We start from the raw sequence: 26,111 nt of genomic DNA on the forward strand, positions 1-26,111 counted from the left end.
GTGATCAATGTCACAGGACTTCATGTCGCGTTTGCAGACGTCTTTAAAGCAGAGACATGGACGGCCGGTGGGTCTGGTACCAGTGACGAGCTCGCTGTACAATATGTCCTTGGGGATCCTGCCATCTTCCATGCGGCTCACATGGCCAAGCCATCTCAGGCGCCGCTGGCTTAGTAGGGTGTATATGCTGGGGATGTTGGCCGCCTAGAGGACCTCTGTGTTGGAGATACGGTCCTGCCACCTGATGCCAAGGATTTTCCGGAGGCAGCGAAGATGGAATGAAATGAATCAATAAATCAATCAATAAATTATTGAATTACAATGCTCACCATCTTCTCTTCCACTGGTACTATCGGCATACATGATAAATTGCAGTGTGTTTCAAACAGATTCAAAATATCAATTATAGGCAAAGAAACACTAAGACAAAACTTGCTTTCTTGGGTGAATAACTGCACAGAAGGAAAGATGATTTGTTCAAAAATTTGATTATTTCAAGAATAATCAGACACACTGAGTAATTCTCTTGATGGCATAAATAAGCAATTGGTTTCTGGAGGCAGAAAGGAATTGAGAAAAATGTTTTTCAAAGGATTGGAAGAGTATAGAATTAGAAATTAGGCTATTGATGCAGAGTGACTCAAAATTAAACAGAGGCTTAGTGAAAACATATGAAAGACTATAAGGAATCATTGAATGGTACAGCACGGAAGGAGGCCATTCAACCCACATGCCTGTATGGACTATGTTCACTCAGCTTGAGGAAATGGGATTAGAGTAGATAAATCTGACATGTGACTTGAATATGCACAGGAGTTGTATGAACGAAGCCGGAAGAGGAATGATTGGCCGAATGTCCACCTTCTATGCTGTATTATTCATTGCACTCTTTATTTTTTTTCTCTCTACGTCCCTCTTTAATGTTGTGACTCACCTCTGCTTCAATAACCTAATTTCTAATTCCTCGCTCTAATAATCCTTTGGTTGAACAATAGTCTTCTCTGTAATTGGCCAAAGGTCCTCTTTTTCTCCTGATATGTTTTGATGAATGTGCAGCAGCATCTCTTGTATGTAGCACAGAATGTAGATATGCTTCGAAACACCATTGCTCCGTGCGAATCACCTTTCATCTCCTAATCCAGAAGATTTTGCCTGTCATCTTTAAAATGTTGCTGGTGGGGAACAAAGTTAGAATTCATGAATATGGGAGCCTAGTGATCATATCAAATAGCATCATTGTGTGCTGTAAAACTTCTATGATTCTGTGGTTTGGGCAAATACTGGGAAAGATTTTGAACTGCAAATGGAAGCTGTAATGATGCAGATTCTCCTGAGTTTGTTTTGGAGACTCTCAACCATGGTGTTAGGTTTTCATGCAATGTTGTATACTCAGCTGTCTGAAAGGAATTGGGATAATGTATTAAAATACATAGCGTGCTGAGGAGTTTGCTATCTACTGGTGAAGATAACAGCCACCAGCCACATGAAGTAGAAAAAGTCAATTCAATTTTTATTTTTTATTTTTTTTGACAATCATGATGAGAGATATTTGTACTGAAGGATGGGGCATTTCCCACTTCAGACATGTAGTGCTAGTGTCCTACACTCCCAGGTCAGGTAAAGAATGGTTCCATGCAGAATAAAGCTGTGTCTGCTGTATACACAGCATCAGGCCATAGCCCCGACTTCCAGAAAGCCCTCGACCTCACCATGTGTCATTTTTCCCATTTCATCAATCAGCCTGCAGCTTGATTATTAACTGAGCACAAATTACAACAATGGCAGCAAATTTGCATTTAGGTAGCACATTTAACATAGTAAAACATCTCAAGGTGTTTCACAGGCAAAAAGAAAATACTGAGCCAAAGAAGGAGACATTAGGACAAGTGGCCAAAGGTTGGTCAAAGTGATAGGTTTTAAGGAGGGTCTTAGTGGAGAACAGATAGGAAGAGAGGTGAGAGGTTCAAGGAAGGAATTCCAGAGTTTAGGATTTAAACGGCTGATGGCATGGCCACCATTGGTGGAATGGAGGAAGTGGGAGGATGCATAATAGGCCAGAATCGGAGGAACACAGAGTTTTTGGAGTGTTGTAGGGATGGAGGAGTTATAGAGATAGGGAGGGGGTGAGGCCATGGAAGGATCCTAACACAACAAAGAGAGCTTTCTAATTGATATGGGCAGTTTTGTGCTACGGCTCAAGACCATAAACAGTTGGACTGAGACTGTCGAACTCACTTTACATTGGACCCTTCCAACAACATGCAGAGGTTTACAGACAGTTAGACCCATCAATGCTGCTTAAGAAGAAATGATGTAAGTGAAGAAAAAAATGTTGTATCCTGGAGATATAGATAAAGGAATAACTGAAAAGGAAACGTTCGGCTAAGGCAAATGTGGGTCCATTACAGGCAGTGTTACGACCAGGTGAGAAAGGGGTCTTAGGGTTCCCTCTCAGCCTTTGCCTGGTCTTACCGTAACAGGGTTTAATTTTTAAAACACCGTGTTTTTAGCTCCCCCTTGGTGAATCCTTGTTCACCGCTTTCCAATTATAAGACAAAGAAACCAGCACAAATAGGTTTTCTTAGGTTTAAAGAAGAAAGGTTGAAATTTATTAAACTTAAACTCTAATTCAGTTAACACCTATGGATACATGACGCGCCCACGTTAGCACATATACGCGATACACACATGCAGATAAAGACAGAAAAGAGCATAAGAAAATAAAGTGGAAAAGCTTGAGGCAATCTCTGAAGAGGGTTTTCGTTACAGATCTTTGAGCTCACTGTAGAGTCCTTGATTGTAGGTAGATCTTGCTTTTCCTTGGGGCCCAGTATTCTTCTTAAACCTTGTTCACTGGAGGAGACTTTTCTCTCTTGGGGTTCACATGTGTCTTCAGTAGATTTGGAGTTCTGTGAGAAAGAGGGGAAGAGCCAGGAGAGGCTGTGGTGAGCCAGCAAGGAGAGGTCTTTTCAGTCCAGGAGCAAACAGACACTGAGTTCAAACTGTTTGTACAATTCGGAAAAAAACTGGTTGTCAAACAGGCTAGTCATGTAACCAGCTGGTCTGACCACGTCTGTTTGTGGATTCTCTGGTCTTAGCCGACCCTGGAATGTCTCTTCTTACACACAATACCTGGTGCTCAAAGTCCATTGCGGGTTAAATTGGATAAGGGAAGTAACCCCTTTGTCTCCACAAGCACTGTCTGTTAATATGCAAATGTCTTTCCAGCCAGGGTCCTGGTGATTTTTTTGAACAAATCTTTTCCTCATTTCAGCAACAGTTTTCAAATCAATGTTCATATGACAAAATTAATATGCCTCATTTTTGGCAGGTGGGGGTATAGCATGACAGGCAGAGTCAGGAGAATTTATAATGGGGAATAGAGAAATGGCAGAGAAGCTAAATGATTACTTTGTGTCTGTCTTCACTGAGGAAGATACAAGAAATCTCCCAGAATTAGAGATCCAAAGGATTAGGGGGAATGAGGAATTGAAGGAAATTAGTATTAGTAGGAAAGTTGTATTGGAGAAATTAATGGGGCTGAAGGTTGCTAAGTCCCCAGGACCTGATATTCTACATCCCAGAGTGTTGAAAGAGGTAGCTATGGAGATAGTGGATGCATTCGTGATCATCTTCCAAAATTCTATATATCCTGGAGCAGTTCCTGCAGATTGGAAGGTCGGAAATGTCATCCCACTATTTAAGAAGGGAGGGAGAGAGAAAACAGGGAATTACAGACCTGTTAGCTTTACATCAGTCGTTGGGAAATATGCCAGAATCTATTCTAAAAGATGTGATAAATGGACACTTGGATAATAATGATCTGATTGGGCATAGTCAACATGGATTTATGAATGGGAAATCATGTTTGACAAACCTGTTGGAGTTTTTTGAGGACGTTATTAACAGAATTGATAAAGGGATAAAGGTGGACATGGTATACTTGGATTTTCAAAAGGCCTTTGATAAAGTTCCCCACAGGAGGTTGGTTAGCAAAATTAAAGCAAATGGGATAGGAGGTAATATACTGGCATGGATTAAAGGCAGAAAACAGAGAATAAATGGGTCATTCTCGCATTGGCAGGCTGTGACTAGTGAGGTACAGCTTGGGTTTGGGCCCCAGCTGTTCACAATATATATCAATGATTTGGATGTGGGGACCAAATGTAGTATTTCCAAGTTTGCATTTGACACAAAACTAGGTGGGAATGTGTGTTGTGAGGAAGATGCAAAGCAGCTTCAAGAGGATTTGGAAAGACTTAGTGAATGGGCAAGGACGCGGCAGATAGAATATAATGTGGAGAATTGTGAGTTTATCCACTTTGGTAGGAGGAATAGATGTGCAGAGTATTTCTTAAATGGTAAGAGATTAGAAAGTGTAGATGTACAAAGGGACCTGGGTGTCTTTGTCAATAAGTCACTGAAAGCTAACATGCAGGTGCACCAAGCAATTAAGAAGGCTAATGGTATGCTGGCATTTATTGCAAGAGGATTTGATTACAGGAGTAATGAAGTCTTGCTTCAATTGTATAGAAGCTTGGTTAGACTGCAACTGTAGTACTGTGTGCAGTATTGGTCCCCTTACCTTAGGAAGAATATTATTGCCATAGAGAGAGTGCAAAGAAGGTTTACCAGACTTGTTCCCGGGATGGCGGGTCTGTCCTATGAAGAGAGATTGGGGAAACTGGGCCTGTATTCTCTGGAGTTTTGAAGAATGAGAGGTGATCTCATTGAAACCTGCAAAATACTTTAAAAGGATTAGATAGGGTAGATGCAGCTAAGATGTTTCCCCAGGTTGGGGAGTCTAGAACCAGAGGACACAATTTCAAAATGAGGAGGAAGCCACCTAGGGGAGAGATGAGGAGAAATTTCTTTACTCAGAGGGTTGTGAATTTTTGGAATTCTCTACCCCAGAGGGCTGTGGAAGCTCAGTCATTGAGTATGTTTAAAGCAGAGACTGACAGATTTCTGAATACAAATGACAGAAGGGGATATGAGGAAAGTGTGGGAAAAAGGCATTGAAGTAGATGATTAGCCATGAACGTATTGAATGGCAGAGCAGGCTCAATGGGCTGAATGGCCTGCTTCTGCTACTATGTTCTTATGTTCCTAACTCTACTCTTTGGCTCAAGGCTTGCAAATTTTGCAACTTGCGAAAGATGGGAATAAACATGACAGGGAATTAAAGTACGCACAACTTTATTTCTTGCATTTGTTGAATGATAACAAGTCTGTGACACTTTAAAATGAAACATCACTTTGGTAAGTGAGTCAGGAAAAGAATATCAGACACCTGGGAGATATCTGTAGATAAGGGAACACTGGAGATTCTTTGTGCTGAACATTTAGGAAATCTTTACAGCTGAAAGGAATGACATGATATTCTGAATAAAAGTATAGAAGTGAAAAGAAGAAAAAAAAGACTTACAATTTTATAGCGCCTTTCATTGCCCCAGGAAGCCCCAATGCACTTTACAGCCAATGAATTACTTTTCGAAGCATAATCACTGTTGTAATGTAGGAAACTTGGCAGCCAATTTGTACACAGCAAGATCCCACAAACAGCAATGCGATGCTGGCCAGATAATCTGTTTTGCTGATGAAGATTGGCCAGGACACAAGGGATACCTCCCCTGCTGTTCTTCAAAATAGTGTCATGGGATCTTTTACCTCCATCTGAGAGCGCTGATAGGTCTTCTGTTTAATGTCTCAAACAAAACATGGCACCTCCAACAGCGCAGCGCTCCCTCAGTAATGCACGGAAGGGTCAGCTTAGATTTTGTACTCAATTCTCTGGAGTAGGACTTGAATCCACAGCCACAATGAGCAGATGTCGTTCGATGCCAGCTGAGAAGATAGCACGTATCTACTTTATGGTGGCTTGTAAAGTTATGGTACCCTCATTACCAGGCAATGATGTGACTTAACTCTTCAGTTCTATGCATTTCTGCAAGGAAGAGCATTAGAGGAACTGGGTGAGGCACTGTGCTAGTATTTTGTCATTTTAGCTGCATGGCTTGGGTTTGAGATGAGTACAAATCTATAGAATGGAGAGTGGATCTCATACCTTTGAAAGATGCAAGGCTATGATGCATTTAAAATTTAAAATCTGAATCAAATTACTAATCTGCAATTTCCCTCCTCTCTAATTTTTGATGCCGGCCACGATGATATTTAAATATTTAGCAAAGTGCTGATTCCCTTGATACACTTACCCAATAAAAAACAACCAAACATAGCCTTAAAACATTCAATTAAACCCTAAAATCCACAGCCCTTTGGGGGATCTCTATCATACTCTGTATGAAGAAGTGCTTCCTGATTTCACTGCAAATGGCCTAACTCCAATTTTAAGTATGTGGGGCCTTTGTTCAGGATTCTTCACCAATGAATCCACCCTGTCGACTCCTTTCATCATCATAAACCCCTTGGTCACCCTTCTATATATAATGTACAACAAAGTAATGTTTTCCCCAAATGCTAATGGACCCAGATTCACTGAAAAATAGCATGACTGACTTAGGGTATTAATAAACATATCGATTACCTTAGGCAAATCTAGCAGACAGATTGCAATTAGAAAGTCAATAGTTCCTTCACTTTAATGGATTATAAAGCATGCTTTCACCCCAGTGGGTATTCAATAATATTGGAATTCCAATATGCAATAGCTCTATCTGATGGTGTCCAATGATTCTGCAGCTCCAATACTCCAATTCCTGATCTAGAAAGAAAGAAGGGCTTGCATTCACATAGCACATTTCACAACCTCAGGATGTTCCAAAGTGCTTTACAGCCAATGAAATCACTGCTGTAATGTAGGAAACATGGCAACCAATTTTAACACAGTAAGCTCCCACAAATTGCTATATGATAATGACCTAATAATTTGTTTTTCTGATGTTAATTGAGGGATAAACTTTGGCGGGGACACTGGGGATAAATCCCCTGTTCTTCTTCGAAATAGTGCTGTGGGATCATTTATGTCCACATGGGGCCTCGGTTTAACATCTCATCTGAAAGATGGCACCTCTGACAGTGCAGCACTCCCTCAATACTGCACTGCACTGGAGTTTCAGCCCAGATTTTTCTGGTCAAGTCTCTGGAGTGGGAATGGCAGTCTACTTAATATTACCTTACTGAATTGGGTTGGAGTTTGGATTTCTTTGGTTCGGTAAATAATCTATCTTCTGATATAACGGAAACTGGATAAAATACCTAATACCTTTTGCCAAGGATACGCATTGTATCACAAATGTTGAATCTGAAGGAGCTGAATTAACATACAGACACATGCCTGGTTACTGACTTTATCGGCTGGTCTAAATTTAAAGGCATCCGTGCCATTTGCCTCAACTACTCCATGTGTTAGCAAGACGACTCTCTGGGTAAAGAAATTGCTCCTGAATTCCCTACTACATTCATTTGTGACTGTCTTATATTTATGGCCCGAATTTTGAGCTCCCTCCACAAGTAGAAACATTTTCTCTACGTATACCCTATCAAGCCCCCTACATGATTTTAAAGACCTCTATTATGTCACTCCTTTTCTTTTCTAGAGCCAAGAGTTCCAGCCTGTTCAGTTATAACCAGGCACCAACATGTTGCACCAAGGACATTTAACAAAATTAGTGACTCAGCCAAGGGTGTGGGGACAATTAATCTGTATATAAAGTGTATAGCCAGCTTAATGCCATCAAAACACAGTCCAATGTAAAACACATTTCTCCCTATTTAGTGAGATACCTGGCATTGTTTTTGCTTGCACAAGTAGTCAATGTCTGCCCGCACACTTGATCCAGAGAATATGGATAGATGTCCATCTGTCAGGAGCGGTCGTGATCTCTCTCTCCCCTCTGCATCCATCCCCCTCTTCCCTCTTTGTGTCCATCCCCCTTTCCCCCATGTGTCCATCACCCCACTCTGTGTCCATCCGCCTCTCCCCCTCTCCCCTCCCCCATGTCCATCCCCCTCTCCCCCCATGTGTCCATCCCCCTCTCCTCCCCCGTGACCATCCCCCTCTCCCTCCATGTGCCCATCCCCCTCTGCCCCCCATTCTGTGTCAATCCCCTCTTCTCCCCACTGTGTGTCCATCCCCCTCTGCCCCCCTCCTCACTCCCTGGGTTGGCGCTTGTTTAAAGGGCAGCCTGACTCTCAGCTTGCTCCTTCCGTGCTGCACCACGCCTCTGGGCTGTGTGCTGGCCCGCTTCCTGCTCTCCTGACAGCCGCAGTGTCCCTCTTCCCCTACAGCAGCCATTCCCACTCACTCCCCGAACCACACGAAAACAGAAGGAGCGGCCGATCCCGGAGCGGCCGATCCCAGCGCGCCTGCGCTGCAAAACGCCAATTAGCACTCATCCCGCCCAGCAGCCTGCTGTCAGTCACAGACACTGACCAATCACAGACAGATGTCTGCCATCCATCAGACACAGTTCCACCTACCCCCTCCACTTGATGTACACTTTACTAGGAGAGCTGTCAATTGAAACCAAGCCAGGGACAGCCCACTGTGAGTCAGTGGATTGGCAGGCCGGATGGCAACCTTGGACCTCCAAATTTTTCACCACGGACACTGGTGTCCGTTGCTGGCCTCTGGTTATAACTTCTCAGTTTGATATAATCCTTGCAAATCTTATTTGCACTTTTTCCAGTGCCTCTATATCCTTTTGTAATTTACAGTTCCAGCTCCTGAATGTGTTCCCTCAGTGAAGTTATCAATATTCAATGTTTAATTAAAAGCTTTCTCCAAAAGCCAACAGAAATGGAACAGACTTCAAAAGAAATTGGCATTTCTTTGTAACTGTTTGATTTTACAAAAACAATCTTGGTATGAGATGCATCTTTAGATAGTTAGTGTGCGATGAGACAGTACTTGTGCTGTAGGGGCAAGGTTGGCTGAGAAGGCACTCTGAAAATATCGCTCCTGGATGGCGTGTCAGTCTTCTGACATCTCCAGGACGCGCTGCAATTTTCAAAGTGAGGGCAGGGAAGAGGGAGCCGGAATCTCACTTGCCTCCAATTAATTGTGATTAAGCTCATTGAAGCTCTTGTTAACAGGCTGGAGAGGTCCAGAAGGAAATTTTCAAAGCAGTGAATGGGAATAGCGAATGGTCTAGGACCCGTTAGTGCACTCCTGTCAGGAGTACTGTGGTGATTCTACTGAATTCGAGTGGTGAATAAAAAAGGCTATTCAAACTGAAGTGTTCAAGGGTGGCACAAAGTTAGCATCGCTTGAGCAGAGCAGGTCAAGTATCTTGTGATTAACCATTTAGCCACTTGTCTGCACTGTGAGGCTGCTGGCCTTCTGCTGTCCTGCCTGCTCCAATCTGCAAGGCAATGTCCAGCCCAGTCATGGCTGCCGTCTGCCTTTGAACATTGCACTCCAGAGCCACTTCCCACCTCCAGCCAGTGCCCTGCACCACTAATTGGGCGCCAAGCTCACCTCCGGCCTAATTAGGGGCTTTGCATATTAAAATAGCGTCGCGTCACCAACACAGACATGGTGCGGGATCGGGATCCGGTAATGATCTGGGCATCGGGTTCCCGACCCCAGATTGTAAATCCAGCCCCTTGGTCTCAGCTCGGTTTCATTCATGGAAGGTTGTAGCATTAAGCCCCACCCTGATCTAGACTATTATACTCTAAGCTACTCCCAGTGCAGCTCTGTGAGAGTACTGCATGTCAGAGGTGCCATGCTTTGGCTAAGATTTTAAGATGTGTTATTTGTTTGTGTGCTTGGATGGATGTTAAAGATGGTGTTACATGCCTGGAAATTAAGCAAAGCAACTGCTGTCTCAGGTTATTCATTTACTTTATCAAGGTATCAGCTGTGGCTCAGTGAGTAGCACTCATGTCACTGATTCAGAACTCAGAAGGTTGTGCATTCAAAGTCCCACTCCAGAGGCCTGGGGCAGAATTTTTGACCCGATCTGTGAGCGAGAACGGAGGCGTCATTTCACACCACTGGCCAATGTGCCACTTCCAACCTGCCCCAGAACCATTTTCCCAGAGGCAGGATTGGGGGCAGAAGAGCTGCCTGCCCACAAGCTGCAGCTCTTTCTGAGCAGGAGGGCCTCCTATTGATCTTCCAGCTTCGAGAGCCTGCCCATCATCCTTAATTGGACAGTGAGCATGCCCTCTAATTGGCCAGTTTAGGGAAAACCACTGCTGGGTGACTGCTCCCGACACAGTGTGAGGTTCAGGACCCCAAAATGCAAAATCTAGGCTGACACTCAGGACTGAGGGACTGCTGCACTGTCGGAGATGCCATCTTTTGCATGAGATGTTAAACCAAGGCTTTATTATCAGGGGCATAGAGTACTAGAACAAGGAGGTTATGTTGAACTTGTATAAGACACTAGTTCGGCCTCAGCTGGAGTATTGCGTCCAGTTCCGGACACACACTTTAGGAAGGATGTTAAGGCATTAGATAAAGTACAGAAACGATTCAGGAGAATGGTTCCAGCGTGAGGAACTTTAGTTATGAAGATAGATTGGATAAGTTAGGACTGTTTTCCTTGGAGAAGAGAAGGCTGAGAGGAGATTTGATAGAGGTATTCAAAATTATAAGGGATCTGGACAGAGGAGATAGAGAGAAACTGTTCCTGCGCATGAAAGGATCGAGAACGAGAGGGCACAGATTTAAAGTAACTAGTAAAAGAAACAAAAGTGACCTGAGGAAAAACCTACACTCAGCGAGTGTTTAAGATCTAGAATACACTGCCTGAGAGTGTGGTGGAGGCGGGTTCAATTGAAGCATTCAAAAGGGAATTAGACAGTTATATGAAAAGGAAGAATGTGCAGGGTTAGGGGGAGAGGGCAGGGAAGTGGCACTAAGTGAATTGCTCTTTCGGAGAGCCAGTGCAGACACGATGGGCCGAATGGCCTCCTTCTGCACTGTAACAATTCTGTGAAGGCCCTGTCTACTCTGTCAGGTAGATTTAAAAGACAAGATTTGAAGAAAATCAGAGAGTGGGTCTGGTCAATATTTTTCTCTCAACCAACACCTAAAACAGATCTTTTGGTAATTAAGTTAATTGCTGTTTGTGGGAGCTTGCTGTGCACAAACTGACTGCTGTGTTTTCAAGTCTTTGCAAGCACAAGTCTTTCTTTCTTCATAGATGTGCTGTTTCTGAGTGATTTGCAACATTGCAATGTCTGTTTTACTGTACACCCTATGATTAATTGGACACAATGGCAACTGTATGCCTTGACAGCATTCCCTGTATCTCTGCACCAGCCTTGAAGAAGAAATATAATGGCTTGATTACTGTAATTAATCCCAGTGCTCCTTTTTTTCCATAAAATTATAAACCTCAAAGGCAAAACATCAGTTTGTATTTTTCGTCGGCCTATGATGCAGGCCACCAGAGTGCTGAATGGTTCCTTATCCTTACTTTCCCATTCCTGTTTCAAAGAAAAGTTGACTTTTAACAACATTTTCCACAGATTAGTCTATGACCAATCCATTATGTCGCCAATTGAAGAAAAATAGTTACAAAATTATTATTTTTGAAAGGAACGCCATCTTGAAGTCATAGTTTGAAACGATGCTTAAGAGATTGAAATACAATAACTATTTGACATTATAACAATAGAGCACAGAAGGAGAGAAAGAACTTCCATTTGTATACTGCCTTTTATGACCTCAGCGCATCCCGAAGCGCATTGCAGTTAATGAAGCACTCTTGAAAGGGTCGTCAATGTTATAAGAAAATAAAATCAATTCATTGACTGTAAAGCACTTTGGGATTACCTGAGGACATGAAAGGAGCTATATAAACGCAAGTATTTCTTTAGCAGTTTGGAAAGGAACAAAAGAGTTGAGAACAAAACTAGGCCATTCAGTCCCTCAGACCTGTTCTGCCATTCAGTTAAATCATGGCTGATCTGTACCTCAACTCCATTTACCCACCTTTGCACCATAAGTCTTGCCAAATGCAAATCTGTTGATCTATGTTCCAACGATTTCACATTCACTGAATTTTGCAGGAGACAATTATAAATTTCTATTACCCTTTGTGTGAAAAAAAAAATGCTTCCTAAATGGCCTAGCTTTTAAGAAAAGTGCTGTCTTGTGTTGGATTCCCCAACAAGAGGAAATAGTTTCTCTGGTATCTACCCTGTTTAATCTTTTTAGATACCTCAATTATATTTTCATCCTTTAAACTCAAGAGAAAACATTTATGCAACCTGTCCTCATAACTTTACTCTTTAAACTCTGGTATAACTCTGGTTATTTCTTTTCTGAAGTTTCATACCTGGAGCTGAATGCAGTCCTCCAGAGCGGGGGGGGAGGGGGGGGTGGTGGTTCTGACCAAGACAATCTAACATGACCATATTAGAGGGCTTGCTGTGGAGACTTGGGGGCCGGAATTATCTGGGCCCTTTGGGGAGGGCTTGGAGGTGGCGGAGGAATGGGGGGGAGCGTAAAATCGGGACTGAGACATCGTCTTCACGCTGTTTCTGCATTTTCCACGATGTTGTGCCGAACCTTTAACCTACTCTAAGATCAAACTAACTACCTACCCTTCATTCTACTATCATCCATGTACCTATCCAAGAGTCGCCTAAATGCCCCTAATGTATCTGCTTCTACTACCACCGCTGGCAGCGCATTCCACGCACCCACCACTCTCTGTGTAAAGAACCTACCTCTGACATCTCCCCGAAACCCGGGCAGCACAGTGGCGCAGTAGTTAGCACCGCAGCCTCACAGCTCCAGTGACCCGGGTTCAATTCTGGGTACTGCCTGTGTGGAGTTTGCAAGTTCTCCCTGTGTCTGCGTGGGTTTCCTCCAGGTGCTCCGGTTTCCTCCCACATGCCAAAGACTTGCAGGTTGATAGGTAAATTGCCCATTAGCAATTGCCCCTAGTATAGGTAGGTGGTAGGGAAATATAGGGACAGGTGGGGATGTGGTAAGAATATGGAATTAGTGTAGGATTAGTATAAATGGGTGGTTGATGGTCAGCACAGACTTGGTGGGCCGAAGGGCCTGTTTCAGTGCTGTATCTCTAAACCAATCACCTTAAAATTATGCCCCCTGGTGATAGCTCTTTCCACCCTGGGAAAAAGTCTCTGACTATCCACTCTATGCCTCTCATCATCTTGTACCCCTCTATCAAGTCACCTCTCATCCTTCTTCGCTCCAATGAGAAAAGCCCGAGCTCCCTCAATCTTTCTTCATAGGACATGCCCTCCAGTCCAGGCAGCATCCTGGTAAATCTCCTCTGCACCCTCTCTAAAGCTTCCACATCCTTCCTATAATGAGGCGACCAGAACTGAACACAATATTCCAAGTGTGGTCGAACCAGGGCCTTATAGAGCTGCAGCATAACCTCGCGGCTCTTAAACTCAATCCCCCTGTTAATGAAAGCCAACACACCATACGCCTTCTTAACAACCCTATCAACTTGGGTGGCAACTTTGAGCGATCTATGGACATGGACCCCAAGATCCCTCTCTTCCTCCACACTACCAAGAATCCTGTCTTTAAGCTTGTATTCCGCATTCAAATTCGACCTTCCAAAATGAATCACTTCACACTTTTCCAGGTTGAACTCCATCTGCCACTTCTCAGCCCAGCTCTGCATCCTGTCAATGTCCCGTTGCAACCTACAACAGCCTTCCACACTATCCACAACGCCAGCAACCTTAGTGTCATCGGCAAACTTGCTAACCCAGCCTTCCACTTCCTCATCCAAGTCATTTATAAAAATCACAAAGAGCAGAGGTCCCAGAACAGATCCTTGTGGAACACCACTGGTCACCGAGCTCCCTGCTGAATATTTTCCATCTACTACCACCCTCTGACTTCTATGGGCCAGCCAATTTTGTATCCAGACAGCCAACTTTCCCTGAATCCCATGCCTCCTTACTTTCTGAATGAGCCTACCATGGGGAACCTTATCAAACGCCTTGCTAAAATCCATATACACCACATCCACTGCTCTTCCTTCATCAATGTGTTTTGTCACATCTTCAAAGAATTCAATAAGGCTTGTGAGGCATGACCTGTCCCTCACAAAGCCATGCTGACTATCTCTAATCAAACCATGCTTTTCCAAATAATCATAAATCCTGTCTCTCAGAATTCTCTCCAATAATTTACCGACGTAAGACTGACTGGTCTATAATTCCCAGGGTTATCCCTATTCCCTTTCTTGAACAAGGGAACAACATTTGCCACCCGCCAATCATCCGGTACTACTCCAGTGGACAGTGAAGACGCAAAGATCATTGCCAAAGGCGCAGCAATCTCTTCCCTCGCTTCCCGTAATATCCTTGGATATATCCCGTCTGGCCCCGGGGACTTATCTGTCCTCACATCATTCAAAATTTCCAGCACATCCTCCCTCTTAACCTCAACCTGTTCGAGCATATCAGCCTGTTCCACGCTGTCCTCACAAACGACCAGGTCCCTCTCACTAGTGAATACTGAAGCAAAGTATTCATTTAGGACCTCCCCTACCTCCTCCGACTCCAGGCACAAGTTCCCTCCACTATCCCTGATCGGCCCTACCCTCACTCTGGCCATCCTCTTGTTCCTCACATAAGTGTAGAACGCCTTGGGATTTTCCTTAATCCTACCCACCAAGACTTTTTCATGTCCCCTTCTAGCTCTCCTAAGTCCATTCTTCAGTTCCTTCCTGGCTACCTTGTAACCCTCTAGAGCCCTGTCTGATCCTTGCTTCCTCAACCTTAAGTAAGCTTCCTTCTTCCTCTTGACTAGCTGTTCCACATCTCTTGTCATCCAAGGTTCCTTCACCCTACCATCCCTTCCCTGCCTCATCGGGACAAACCTATCCAGCAGTCGCAGCAAGTGCTCCCTAAACAACCTCCACATTTCTGTCGTGCGTTTCCTTGAGAACATCTGTTCCCAATTTATGCTCCCCAGTTCCTGCCTAATAGCATTGTAATTCCCCCTCCCCCAATTAAATATTTTCCCATCCCGTCTGCTCCTGTCCCTCTCCATGACGAGAGTAAAGGTCAGGGAGTTGTGATCATTATCACCGAAATGCTCTCCCACCGAGAGATCTGCCACCTGGCCTGGTTCGTTGCCAAGCATCAAGTCCAACATAGTCTCCCTCTAGTCGGCCTATCTACATATTGAGTCAGGAAACCTTCCTGGACACACCTGACAAAAACTGCTTCATCCAAACTATTTGCACTAAGGAGGTTCCAATCAATATTAGGGAAGTTGAAGTCACCCATGACAACAACCCTGTTACTTCTGCACCTTTCCAAAATCTGCCTCCCAATCTGTTCCTCCATGTCTCTATTGCTATTGGGGGGTCTATAGAAAACTCCCAACAAAGTGACTGCTCCTTTCCTGTTTCTGACTTCCACCCATCATGACTCAGTAGACAAACCCTCCTCAACGACCTCCCTTTCTGCAGCTGTGATACTATCCCTGATTAACAATGCCACTCCCCCACCTCTTTTACCTCCCTCCCTATTCCTTTTAAAACATCTAAACCCCGGAACATCCAACATCCATTCCTGCCCCTGTAATATCCACGTCTCCGTAATGGCCACAACATCGTAGCTCCAAGTACTGATCCATGCCCTAAGTTCATCACCCTTATTCCTGACACTTCTTGCGTTAAAATAGACACACTTCAACCCATCATACTGGCTGAAACTTTGCCATGTCAACTGTCTAACCTTCCTCACAGACTCTCTGCACTCGGTATCTGCCTGTTCAACAGTTACCCCATCCAGTGATCCGTGGCTCCGGTTCCCATCTCCCTGCCAAACTAGTTTAAACCCTCCTGAAGAGCTCTAGCAAACCTCCCGCCCAGGATATTGGTGCCCCTCCAGTTCAGATGCAACCCGTCCTTCTTGTACAGGTCCTACCTTCCCCAGAAGGTATCCCAATGATCCACATATCTGAATCCCTCCCTCCTACACCAGTTCTGTAGCCACGTGTTCAGCTGCACTCGGTCCCTGTTTCTAGCCTCACTAGCATGTGGCACCGGTAACAATCCTGAGATTACTACTCTGCTCGTCCTGCCTTTCAGCTTCCAACCTAACTCCCTATATTCGCTTTTCAGGTCCTCATCCCTTTTCCTAGCTATGTCATTGGTACCGATATGTACCACGACCTCTGGCTGCTCCCCCTCCCCCTTAAGAATCCTGTGGACTCGATCCGAGACATCCCTGACCCTGGCACCCGGGAGGCAACATACCATCCGGGAGTCTCGTTTGGAACCACAGAATCTCCTGTCTGTTCCTGTAACCATTGAATCTCCTATCACTATCGCTCTCCTATTCTCCCCCCTTCCCTTGTGATGGGGGCACACAAATGTCTTCCGCATGTGGCCACTCTCAAGGGACCTTGTGGGGGTCAGCAATGACAGATGGGCGCTTCTCACTGAGATGCAGTCATACCTCTGACACCACATATTGCTTCCTGACCCCATTGCCACCGATCCAGTGGTCACTCCCTATTACGTGCAAGCCCCAAAGGGAAAAGAGGTATGGAGTACTCACCTTGGCAAAACGAATAATGCGTTTGCGGCACTGGATTCAGGCTCGGGGGTTTAACCCCACAGCTGCTGACCTCCTCTGCAGTTGCCGTCCAGGCTTGCTTGGTCAGTTAGGCCAGTCTCCTCTTCCTGCCACTGGGGAAGAGGACTTCCTGCCTACAGGGAAACATTGCTGAACCATGGGGCCACCTGGGGTCTTCCTTCTGCCATTCTGGCTGCAGGTTTCCTCAAACTTCTCAGGTTTCCATGCAATCCCCCTTGCATGCAATCCTGGCAGTCCTTTAAATATGATGTCAGCATCAGCCGCGGCTGCTTTTGCCGCCTCCCATGTCGCCTCTGCACTCTTAGTGGTTGGCCCCCCTGCCTCCGCACTTTTAATTGGCTGGTTGCTGAAAGATTGCGTATGGCCGGCCAATCCCCGCCCAGGCAGAACCGGCACCCAATACCAGTCTCGATGTCGGGTCCAGTGGCAAAACTCAGCCCTTGTTTTCTGTTTTAGCTTTGCAATGTTTTCTTTCTGTAATTGAAACATTCCTTTGTGTTGCAGATCACGCCGGTGCCATTGAGGAGGGAAAGCTCCTAACAAATGCAATAAGGAGTGACTCTGCGGTCATTGGAGGTAAGATGAGATCAGGTTGTGCTGGGTTCCCAAATCATCGGTCTCGCAGTTATCTAAGGCTGGTTCATCGGAGGGTAAAAAGAAAAATCTGTAACTGGTGGAGATCAGAGTTGAGTATTCCTAGGTTAAAATTAAGTCAAGCACGATAAAGCTCCCTTGACTTTGGAGCAATAGTGAGCCTCAAGCCTAATGTCAATAAGATAACATTTTCAGCCACCTCTTCTTCCAGTCACCTCTCCTACTTTCTCCTCCCCCTGCCCACCATCCCTTTGGACAGAAAATGGGACAATTTTTACACTGAAGGCGAGTTATTATTGTTGCAGTGCACCCATGTGTGAATTTTTCCATTTCCCACACGAGGGGCTGGATTTAGTTTTCCCCCAAGCATCGGGGTCCGTGGTGGGGAAGTGGGGGCCTGAAAATGCCTCTGGGAAAGGGCTGCCATACACCCCAATGCCAGGAGGGCCTGGCCTGATATTGCCAGTGGTGGCAAGGCCTCACGGTGCTCCCCCACCCCCCCAACCCCCACCCCCGCCACTCGGCATTGGGACCGCCATTTAAATAAATTTAAATTCATGAATTAATTACACTTAGGTTCCCGCCATCTACCCCGGTGCGAGCTTTGTGCTGCTGGCCAGCACTCTCGTGCCTTCAGATCCCCGTCCGGGGAAACGAGGTGGGGAGGGAGTAAGTTTCTCAGTGTGGGACTGGGGGTCAACGGGTCAAAGTTACATCATTGGTGAAGGGGATGGTGGAAAGGGATTTAGGTTAAAGTTTATGCACTTTGTGAGGGAAGGTCAGGTGGACAAGGCCAGAGTTTTGGGGGGAGATGCAAGTAATTAGCTTGATGGTTATTGGGGTGGGGGGTGGGTGGGAGAACGGCAAAATTGATGTGATTTTTTAAAAAACTGTACCTTTAAATCTTTAAACTTAATGGAAGGGCTCAAAGCCCTTTAAACATGGCATCAGTGCCTGCGCACAGGCAGCTGACGCCATTGCCGGGGATGGACAGGTCGCCCTTTCCACATGATCGGGGTGGGGGGGGGCAGCCTGCCCGGCCATTCAAATGAGCCACTGCATGGAAGATTGCGGTAGCTCATCAACATGTGGCCGGCACGGGGCGGGCTGCCATTCTTATCACCTGGCCTCTGCAGCGGGCACAGAAGATTCAGCCCGAGTTATCCGTCAAAGGGCAATTAGTGATCGGATCCCAGCTTGCATCACATTATTGTTGTGATAATGCTTTAATTTTTTGAGTATTCGCTAACATACTGTTGAATATGTAAATAGTTCAGCATACATCATCACAGGAAGTGATGTAAGCTAACATATGATATAGCGGTAGGAGCAGTGTGAGTCAACATTAGCCCGTGTATCTTCGAGCTCTGCTGTAAGTCTGTTATTTTGGGATAGAGAACCCTTCATTCAAACTACCATTCAGCCTCAGATTGGCACGTTTGTGTTGAGAAATCAATAACACAACAGTTTTGTGTCAGTATTGTCCTGTAATCTCTTAGGGTTGCCAACGCTAATTGAATATATTCCAAGAGTTTTCATCACAAGACCTCTTACCTACCCAGTCAACAAGCCCCCATCGCCAAAATTTTTATAACCAGTTAAAGAGAACACATAACTTTTTAATTTCCTCTACTATTTTTCTTATGGGTTTTGGACCAAAGAACAAAGAAAAGAACAAAGAAAATTACAGCACAGGAACAGGCCCTTCGGCCCTCCAAGCCTGCGCCAATCCAGATCCTCTATCTAAACCTGTCGCCTATTTTCTAAGGGTCTGTATCTCTTTGCTTCCTGCCCATTCATGTATCTGTCTAGATACATCTTAAAAGACGCTATCATGCCCGCTTCTACCACCTCCGCTGGCAACCCGTTCCAGGCACCCACCACCCTCTGCGTAAAGAACTTTCCACGCATATCCCCCCTAAACATTTCCCCTCTCACTTTGAACTCATGACCCCTAGTAATTGAATCCCCCACTCTGGGAAAAAGCTTCTTGCTATCCACCCTGTCTCTACCTCTCATGATTTTGTACACCTCAATCAGGTCCCCCCTCAAACTCCGTCTTTCTAATGAAAATAATCCTAATCTACTCAACCTCTCTTCATAGCTAGCGCCCGCCATACCAGGCAACATCCTGGTGAACCTCCTCTGCACCCTCTCCAAAGCATCTACATCCTTTTGGTAATGTGGCGACCAGAACTGCACGCAGTATTCCAAATGTGGCCGAACCAAAGTCTTATACAACTGTAACATGACCTGCCAACTCTTGTACTCAACACCCCGTCCGATGAAGGAAAGCATGCCGTATGCCTTCTTGACCACTCTATTGACCTGCGTTGCCACCTTCAGGGAACAATGGACCAGAACACCCAAATCTCTCTGTACATCAATTTTCCCCAGGACTTTTCCATTTATTGTATAGTTCACTCTTGAATTGGATCTTCCAAAATGCATCACCTCGCATTTGCCCGGATTGAACTCCATCTGCCATTTCTCTGCCCAACTCTCCAATCTATCTATATTCTGCTGTATTCTCTGACAGTCCCCTTCACTATCTGCTACTCCACCAATCTTAGTGTCGTCTGCAAACTTGCTAATCAGACTACCTATACTTTCCTCCAAATCATTTATGTATATCACAAACAACAGTGGTCCCAGCACGGATCCCTGTGGAACACCACTGGTCACACGTCTCCATTTTGAGAAACTCCCTTCCACTGCTACTCTCTGTCTCCTGTTGCCCAGCCAGTTCTTTATCCATCTAGCTAGTACACCCTGGACCCCATGCGACTTCACTTTCTCCATCAACCTACCATGGGGAACCTTATCAAACGCCTTACTGAAGTCCATGATATGACATCTACAGCCCTTCCCTCATCAATCAACTTTGTCACTTCCTCAAAGAATTCTATTAAGTTGGTAAGACATGACCTTCCCTGCACAAAACCATGTTGCCTATCACTGATAAGCCCATTTTCTTCCAAATGGGAATAGATCCTATCCCTCAGTATCTTCTCCAGCATCTTCCCTACCACTGACGTCAGGCTCACCGGTCTATAATTACCTGGATTATCCCTGCTACCCTTCTTAAACAAGGGGACAACATTAGCAATTCTCCAGTCCTCCAGGACCTCACCCATGTTTAAGGATGCTGCAAAGATATCTGTTAAGGCCCCAGCTATTTCCTCTCTCACTTCCCTCAGTAACCTGGGATAGATCCCATCCGGACCTGGGGACTTGTCCACCTTAATGCCTTTTAGAGTACCCAACACTTCCTCCCTCCTTATGCCGACTTGTCCTAGAGTAATCAAACATCTATCCATAACCTCAACATCCGTCATGTCCCTCTCCTCAGTGAATACTGATGCAAAGTACTCGTTTAGAATCTCACCCATTTTCTCTGACTCCACGCATAACTTTCCTCCTTTGTCCTTGAGTGGGCCAATCCTTTCTCTAGTTACCCTCTTGCTCCTTATATATGAATAAAAGGCTTTGGGATTTTCCTTAACCCTGTTTGCTAAAGATATTTCATGACCCCTTTTAGCTCTCTTAATTCTTCGTTTCAGATTGGTCCTACATTCCCGATATTCTTCCAAAGCTTTGTCTTTCTTCAGCCGCCTGGACCTTATGTATGCTTCCTTTTTCCTCTCAGCTAGTTTCACAATTTCACCTGTCATCCATGGTTCCCTAATCTTGCCATTTCTATCCCTCATTTTCACAGGAACATGTCTCTCCTGCACGCTAATTAACCTCTCTTTAAAAGCCTCCCACATATCAAATGTGGATTTATCTTCAAACAGCTGCTCCCAATCTACATTCCCCAGCTCCTGCCGAATTTTGGTATAGTTGGCCTTCCCACAATTTAGCACTCTTCCTTTAGGACCACTCTCGTCTTGTCCATGAGTATTCTAAAACTTACGGAATTGTGATCACTATTCCCAAAGTAGTACCCTACTGAAACTTCAACCACCTGGCCGGGCTCATTCCCTAACACCAGGTCCAGTATGGCCCCTTCCCGAGTTGGACTATTTACATACTGCTCTGGAAAACCCTCCTGGATGCTCCCTACAAATTCTGCAACATCTAGACCTCTAACACTAAGTGAATCCCAGTCAATGTTGGGAAAATTAAAATCTCCTATCACCACCACCCTGTTGCTCCTACATCTTTCCATAATCTGTTTACATATTTGTACCTCTATCTCACGCTCGCTGTTGGGAGGCCTGTAGTACAGCCCCAACATTGTTACCGCACCCTTCCTATTTCTGAGTTCTGCCCATATTGCCTCACTGCTCGAGTCCTCCATAGTGCCCTCCTTCAGCACAGCTGTGATATCCTCTTTGACCAGTAATGCAACTCCTCCACCCCTTTTACCTCCCTCTCTATCCCGCCTGAAGCATCGATATCCTGGGATATTTAGTTGCCAATCGTGCCCTTCCTTCAACCAAGTCTCAGTAATAGCAAAAGCATCATACTCCCAGGTACTAATCCAAACCCTAAGTTCATCTGCCTTACCTACTACACTTCTTGCATTAAAACAAATGCACCTCAGACCACCAGTCCCTTTGCGTTCATCATCTGCTCCCTGCCTACTCTTCCCTTTAGTCACGCTGACTTCATTATCTAGTTCCTTACAGGCTTTAGTTACTACCTCCTTACTGTCCACTGACCTCCTCATTTGGTTCCCATCCCCCTGCCACATTAGTTTAAACCCTCCCCAACAGCGTTAGCAAAAGCACCCCCAAGGACATTGGTTCCAGTCCGGCCCAGGTGTAGACCATCCAATTTGTAATAGTCCCATCTCCCCCAGAACCGGTCCCAATGTCCCAAAAATCTGAACCCCTCCCTCCAGTGTCAGGAGATTAATCCAGGACAATCCTGAAGCATTGGCAACCCTGTGCCTACTAGAATTCAAACTAAGTTGCTTGAAGTTCATTTTTCATTGAACCCTGGCAGCCAGAAGGGAGAAGAGACTTCACACCATTAATCTGGGATAGACCCAAACTCAGATTCCAGAGATGAATAGATAGTGTGCATCATCTAATCCCACATTCAAATATTTCCTGTATGTACAGTGGCATCTTCTGTCATGATATACCAACCATACTTCAGCATACACTTTGATTCGCCCTGAACATTGTCACAGTGGAGCTGTCAAAATATGTTAGAAGTTGTAATATTACAGGTATTACCTGTAAAAGGTGTCCAAAACACAAAAATAATACCTCAAATTTCCTGCAAAACACTTTTTTCAACTTTGGCTCAATATTTGAGCCACTAAATAAAATATTAAGCATTTATCCTAATTTTTCTTTTATTCATTTATGAGATGTGAGTGCTGCTGGCAATGCCAGCATTTATTGCCTGTGCCTAAAAGCCCTTGAGAAAGTGGTGGTGAACTACCTTCTTGAACTGTTACAGTACGCGCGGTGTAGGTACACCCACAGTGCTGTTGGATAGGGAGTTGCAGGATTTTGACCCAGCGACACTGAAGGAGTGGCAATATACTTCCAAGTCAGGATGGTACGTGACTTGGAGGGGAACCTGCAAGTGGGGTGTTCCAATTTTCTTTCTGCCCTTGTTCCCTTGTTCTTCGAGGCAGTAGAACTCATGGGTCTAGAAGTAATTGTTTGGCTCATGTTTCCCTGTACTTCCCTGGGATAGATCATGGGAAATCATACTCTCAGCTGGGAACTCTCCAATCTCAGCAAACAGCAAGGATATTGAAGAGAAACCTGGGTGGAGTGGGGGGGGGGGGGGTTGGGGGGGTTGGGGGTGACCAGGCTCATAGGTCTCAATGGAGATAATAAAACTGACGTTTTTAAGAATTTTGATTGTTGTATCTGCAAAAACATCAGGGGTTAGATTTTCCACCTCTGAGAACAATTGGGAAATTGTGCCCAAAATGCACTTGAAATAGGGCTGGTTGGACTAGATTTCACGTTACTGCCAAAATTAATTTGCATAAATCATAAACATAAGATCTTCCATGAGCAAATCTTCCAGCGCAATTGGACACCATCATAGAATGTAATTGTTTCTTTATTCTAATTTGCATTAGAAAGTTTTCTCCATATATTTGAAACCCGGTACAGATTTATTGATATAGCTGCAAATGGGTTTAACAGCACAAATAGCATTTCTTCCACCTGTGAGTAACCTGATTTAAAATCACTCAAAATGACTTAAAGAAAACTATACTGAACCATCTAATAGTTTCATTCTTTTACACCAGTCATAGTAAACTAACTCTATTTCGATATGAAAGACTTTTAAAATATGCTTGTGTGGCTAAGAAAATAAGCACAATTGGCAAAACCTTCCCAAACCCGTGCTGTTGGTGGTATCTCGCAATTTCGACTTAGGGATGTGAACAGTTTTGAGGGTGGATAAATTGAATCTTAAACCCGCATAAAAAATCGTGAAAAACATGAGCATATGTGGCTTTGGGCATAACTAACTTACATTTATAATTCCCTGAGATTTTGTAAAGGTTCGGCCAATTCCACCCAGATATGACTGATATAACCAACAGAAACAACATACGTACATACAGACATACAAATTAGGAGCAGGAGTAGGCCATTCGACCCCTCGGGCCTGCTCCGCCATTTGATAAGATCATGGCTGATCTGATTGTGACCTCAACTATACTTTCCTGTATACCCTTTGAATCCCTTGTCAATCAAGAATCTATCTAACTCAGCCTTAAAATTATTCAATGGCACAGCCTTCACCACCCTCTGGGGAAGAGAATTCCACAGACTAATGACCCTCTGAGGGAAAAATTTTCTCCTCATCCTGTCTTAAATGGGAGAATCCTCATTTTTAAACTGTGGCCCCCAGTGCTCGTCTCTCCCACAAAGGGAAACATCCTCTCAGCATCCACCCTGTCAGGACCCCTCAGGATCTTATATGTTTCAGTTCGTTAACACCCTCTCTGTACTAATGCTTTGTCTTTCAACACACTATTAACATCTTGTTTGCCTTTGCTCCATGACCTTTTGCTCAGCTATGTGGCCTTGTCCAATCTACACCTTCTCCTTTGTTATCTTTTGCCTCACCCCCGCCTCACTTGCTTCTAACCTTTGACATTTCTAATATTTGCCAGTTCTGAAGAAGGGTAACTGACCGGAAACGTTAACTCTGCTTCTCTTTCCACAGATGCTGCCAGACCTGCTGAGTATTTCCAGCATTTCTTGTTTTTATTCCCTACTTTTATACTCAATTCCTTGTAATAAAATTTTAGTCACCGGCCATAATATCTCCTTATGTGGCTCAGTGTCAAATTTTGTTTGATAACAGTCCTGTGAAGCTCCTTGGGATGTTTTACTACGTTAAAAGTGCTATATAAAAGTAATTAATTGTTGTAGTGCTCTAAATGTATAGTTTCTGGTGTGTAAGTACGTGGCAAGTCTTTACTAACACTTCTTCCTGTAAAATTCACAGGTGTGATAGCATTGGTGATCTTTGTCATCCTCTGTACCGTTGCTGTAACGGGCCACTTGTTGTACAAACACAAAGGCACATACCGCACCAACGAATCAAAGGGGGCAGAATATGCTGAGAATGCCGACACCACACTGAAGAACAATGCCAATTACCAGGACTCCATTAGTGAAGGCAAGAAGGAGTATTTCATCTGACGGTGATACAGACCCTCCTCATTACTACGGTTACAGCAGCAGATTAATAACATTAACAGCTGGACTCACTGTCTGTGATATGAGTTAGCACCAGACTCTGCAGACTAAATGGCCAAACGTTATGTTCAAAGTACATGGCACATGACAAACAACTGGTTTACATTTGTTTTCACCTTAACAGGACAGGGATATAACCTATTGTTTCCTGCTAACTCTAGGTCAGCTCAGGGGAGTAGAAATAAGAATTTTGTAAACTCTATATGAAGATAGAAGAGAAAAAAAATTACCATTATATATACTGCATGAAAAATAAGCAACTATTTACTGTTTTATTTTCTGTTTGGTTCTTGTTGCTGTTTTTCCCACCCAGTTTTGTTCCCACCAATTCAGTGCTGACTCAGTCCTAGCAATCCTCGAGCACCAGATGCAACATCAACAACAACTTATATTTATATAGCGCCTTTAACATAGTAAAACATCCCAAGGTGCTTCACCGGAGTGTTACTGAACAAGATTTGAGACAGAGTCTCACAATGAGATACTAGGAGAGGTGATCAAAAGCTTGGTCAAAGTGTGAGGTTTCAAGGAGAGTCTTAAAGGAGGAGAGAGAAATGGAGAGATGGAGAGTTCAGGGAGGGAATTCCAGAACTTGAGTCTAAAGAGCTGAAGGTATGGCTGCCAATCGTAGCTCAATTAAAATCTGGGATGCGCAAGAGGCCAATGTTGGAGGTGTGCAGAAGGGTTGTAAGAACGGAGAATATTACAGAGGTAGGGAAAGGTTTGTAAATAAAGGTGAGAACTTTAAAATACAAAGCCACTGTCCACCTGTGAGTTTGTACAGGGAATACTGTTGGGTTGTTTTACCAACAGGGCTAAAAGGGTTAAAATATGAGACCAGGTTGCACAGTGTAGGCTTGTATAGAAGATGAAGCAGTGACCTAATTGAGGTGTTTAAGATGATGTATCGATTTGATATTGTGAGAGTCCAGAACAAAGGGGGCTTAACCTTAAAGTTCGAGCTAGACTATTCAGGGGTGATGTCCAGAGCACTTCTTCAGACAAAGTGTAGTCAAAATCTGGAACTCTCTCCTCCAAAAATCTATTGGCGTTGGGATGTGGTCAGTTGAAAATTTCAAAACTGAGATTGATAAATTTTTGTTAGGTAAGGGTTACAGATCCAAGGTGGGCAAAAGGAGTTAAGATACAGAATATCTATTATCTAATTGAATGGCAGAACAACTCCTGACATTTTCTCCCCTCTTGGTGAAAACTGCTAAAGTCAATTTTAGTAGCCCTATTGCTAGCCCAGTCGAAATCAACTATCTAAGCACAGGCCAAGAT

General features: G+C 44.4%; 1 protein-coding gene across 1 annotated transcript in view; it reads left to right on the forward strand.

Moving 5' to 3' along the window:
- Window positions 1–24,770, forward strand: part of LOC137371880 (contactin-associated protein-like 5) — a 558,385-nt gene extending 533,615 nt beyond the window's left edge. Inside the window, exons 20-21 of the mRNA XM_068034861.1 lie at window positions 17,038–17,109; window positions 24,574–24,770. Of these exons, the coding sequence (XP_067890962.1) occupies window positions 17,038–17,109; window positions 24,574–24,770 (269 nt within the window). The remainder of the gene's footprint in view (window positions 1–17,037; window positions 17,110–24,573) is intronic.
- The last annotated feature ends 1,341 nt before the right edge of the window (window positions 24,771–26,111 follow it).

Source organism: Heterodontus francisci, chromosome 7 (assembly GCF_036365525.1).
Source record: "Heterodontus francisci isolate sHetFra1 chromosome 7, sHetFra1.hap1, whole genome shotgun sequence".
Classification (NCBI taxonomy): domain Eukaryota; kingdom Metazoa; phylum Chordata; class Chondrichthyes; order Heterodontiformes; family Heterodontidae; genus Heterodontus; species Heterodontus francisci.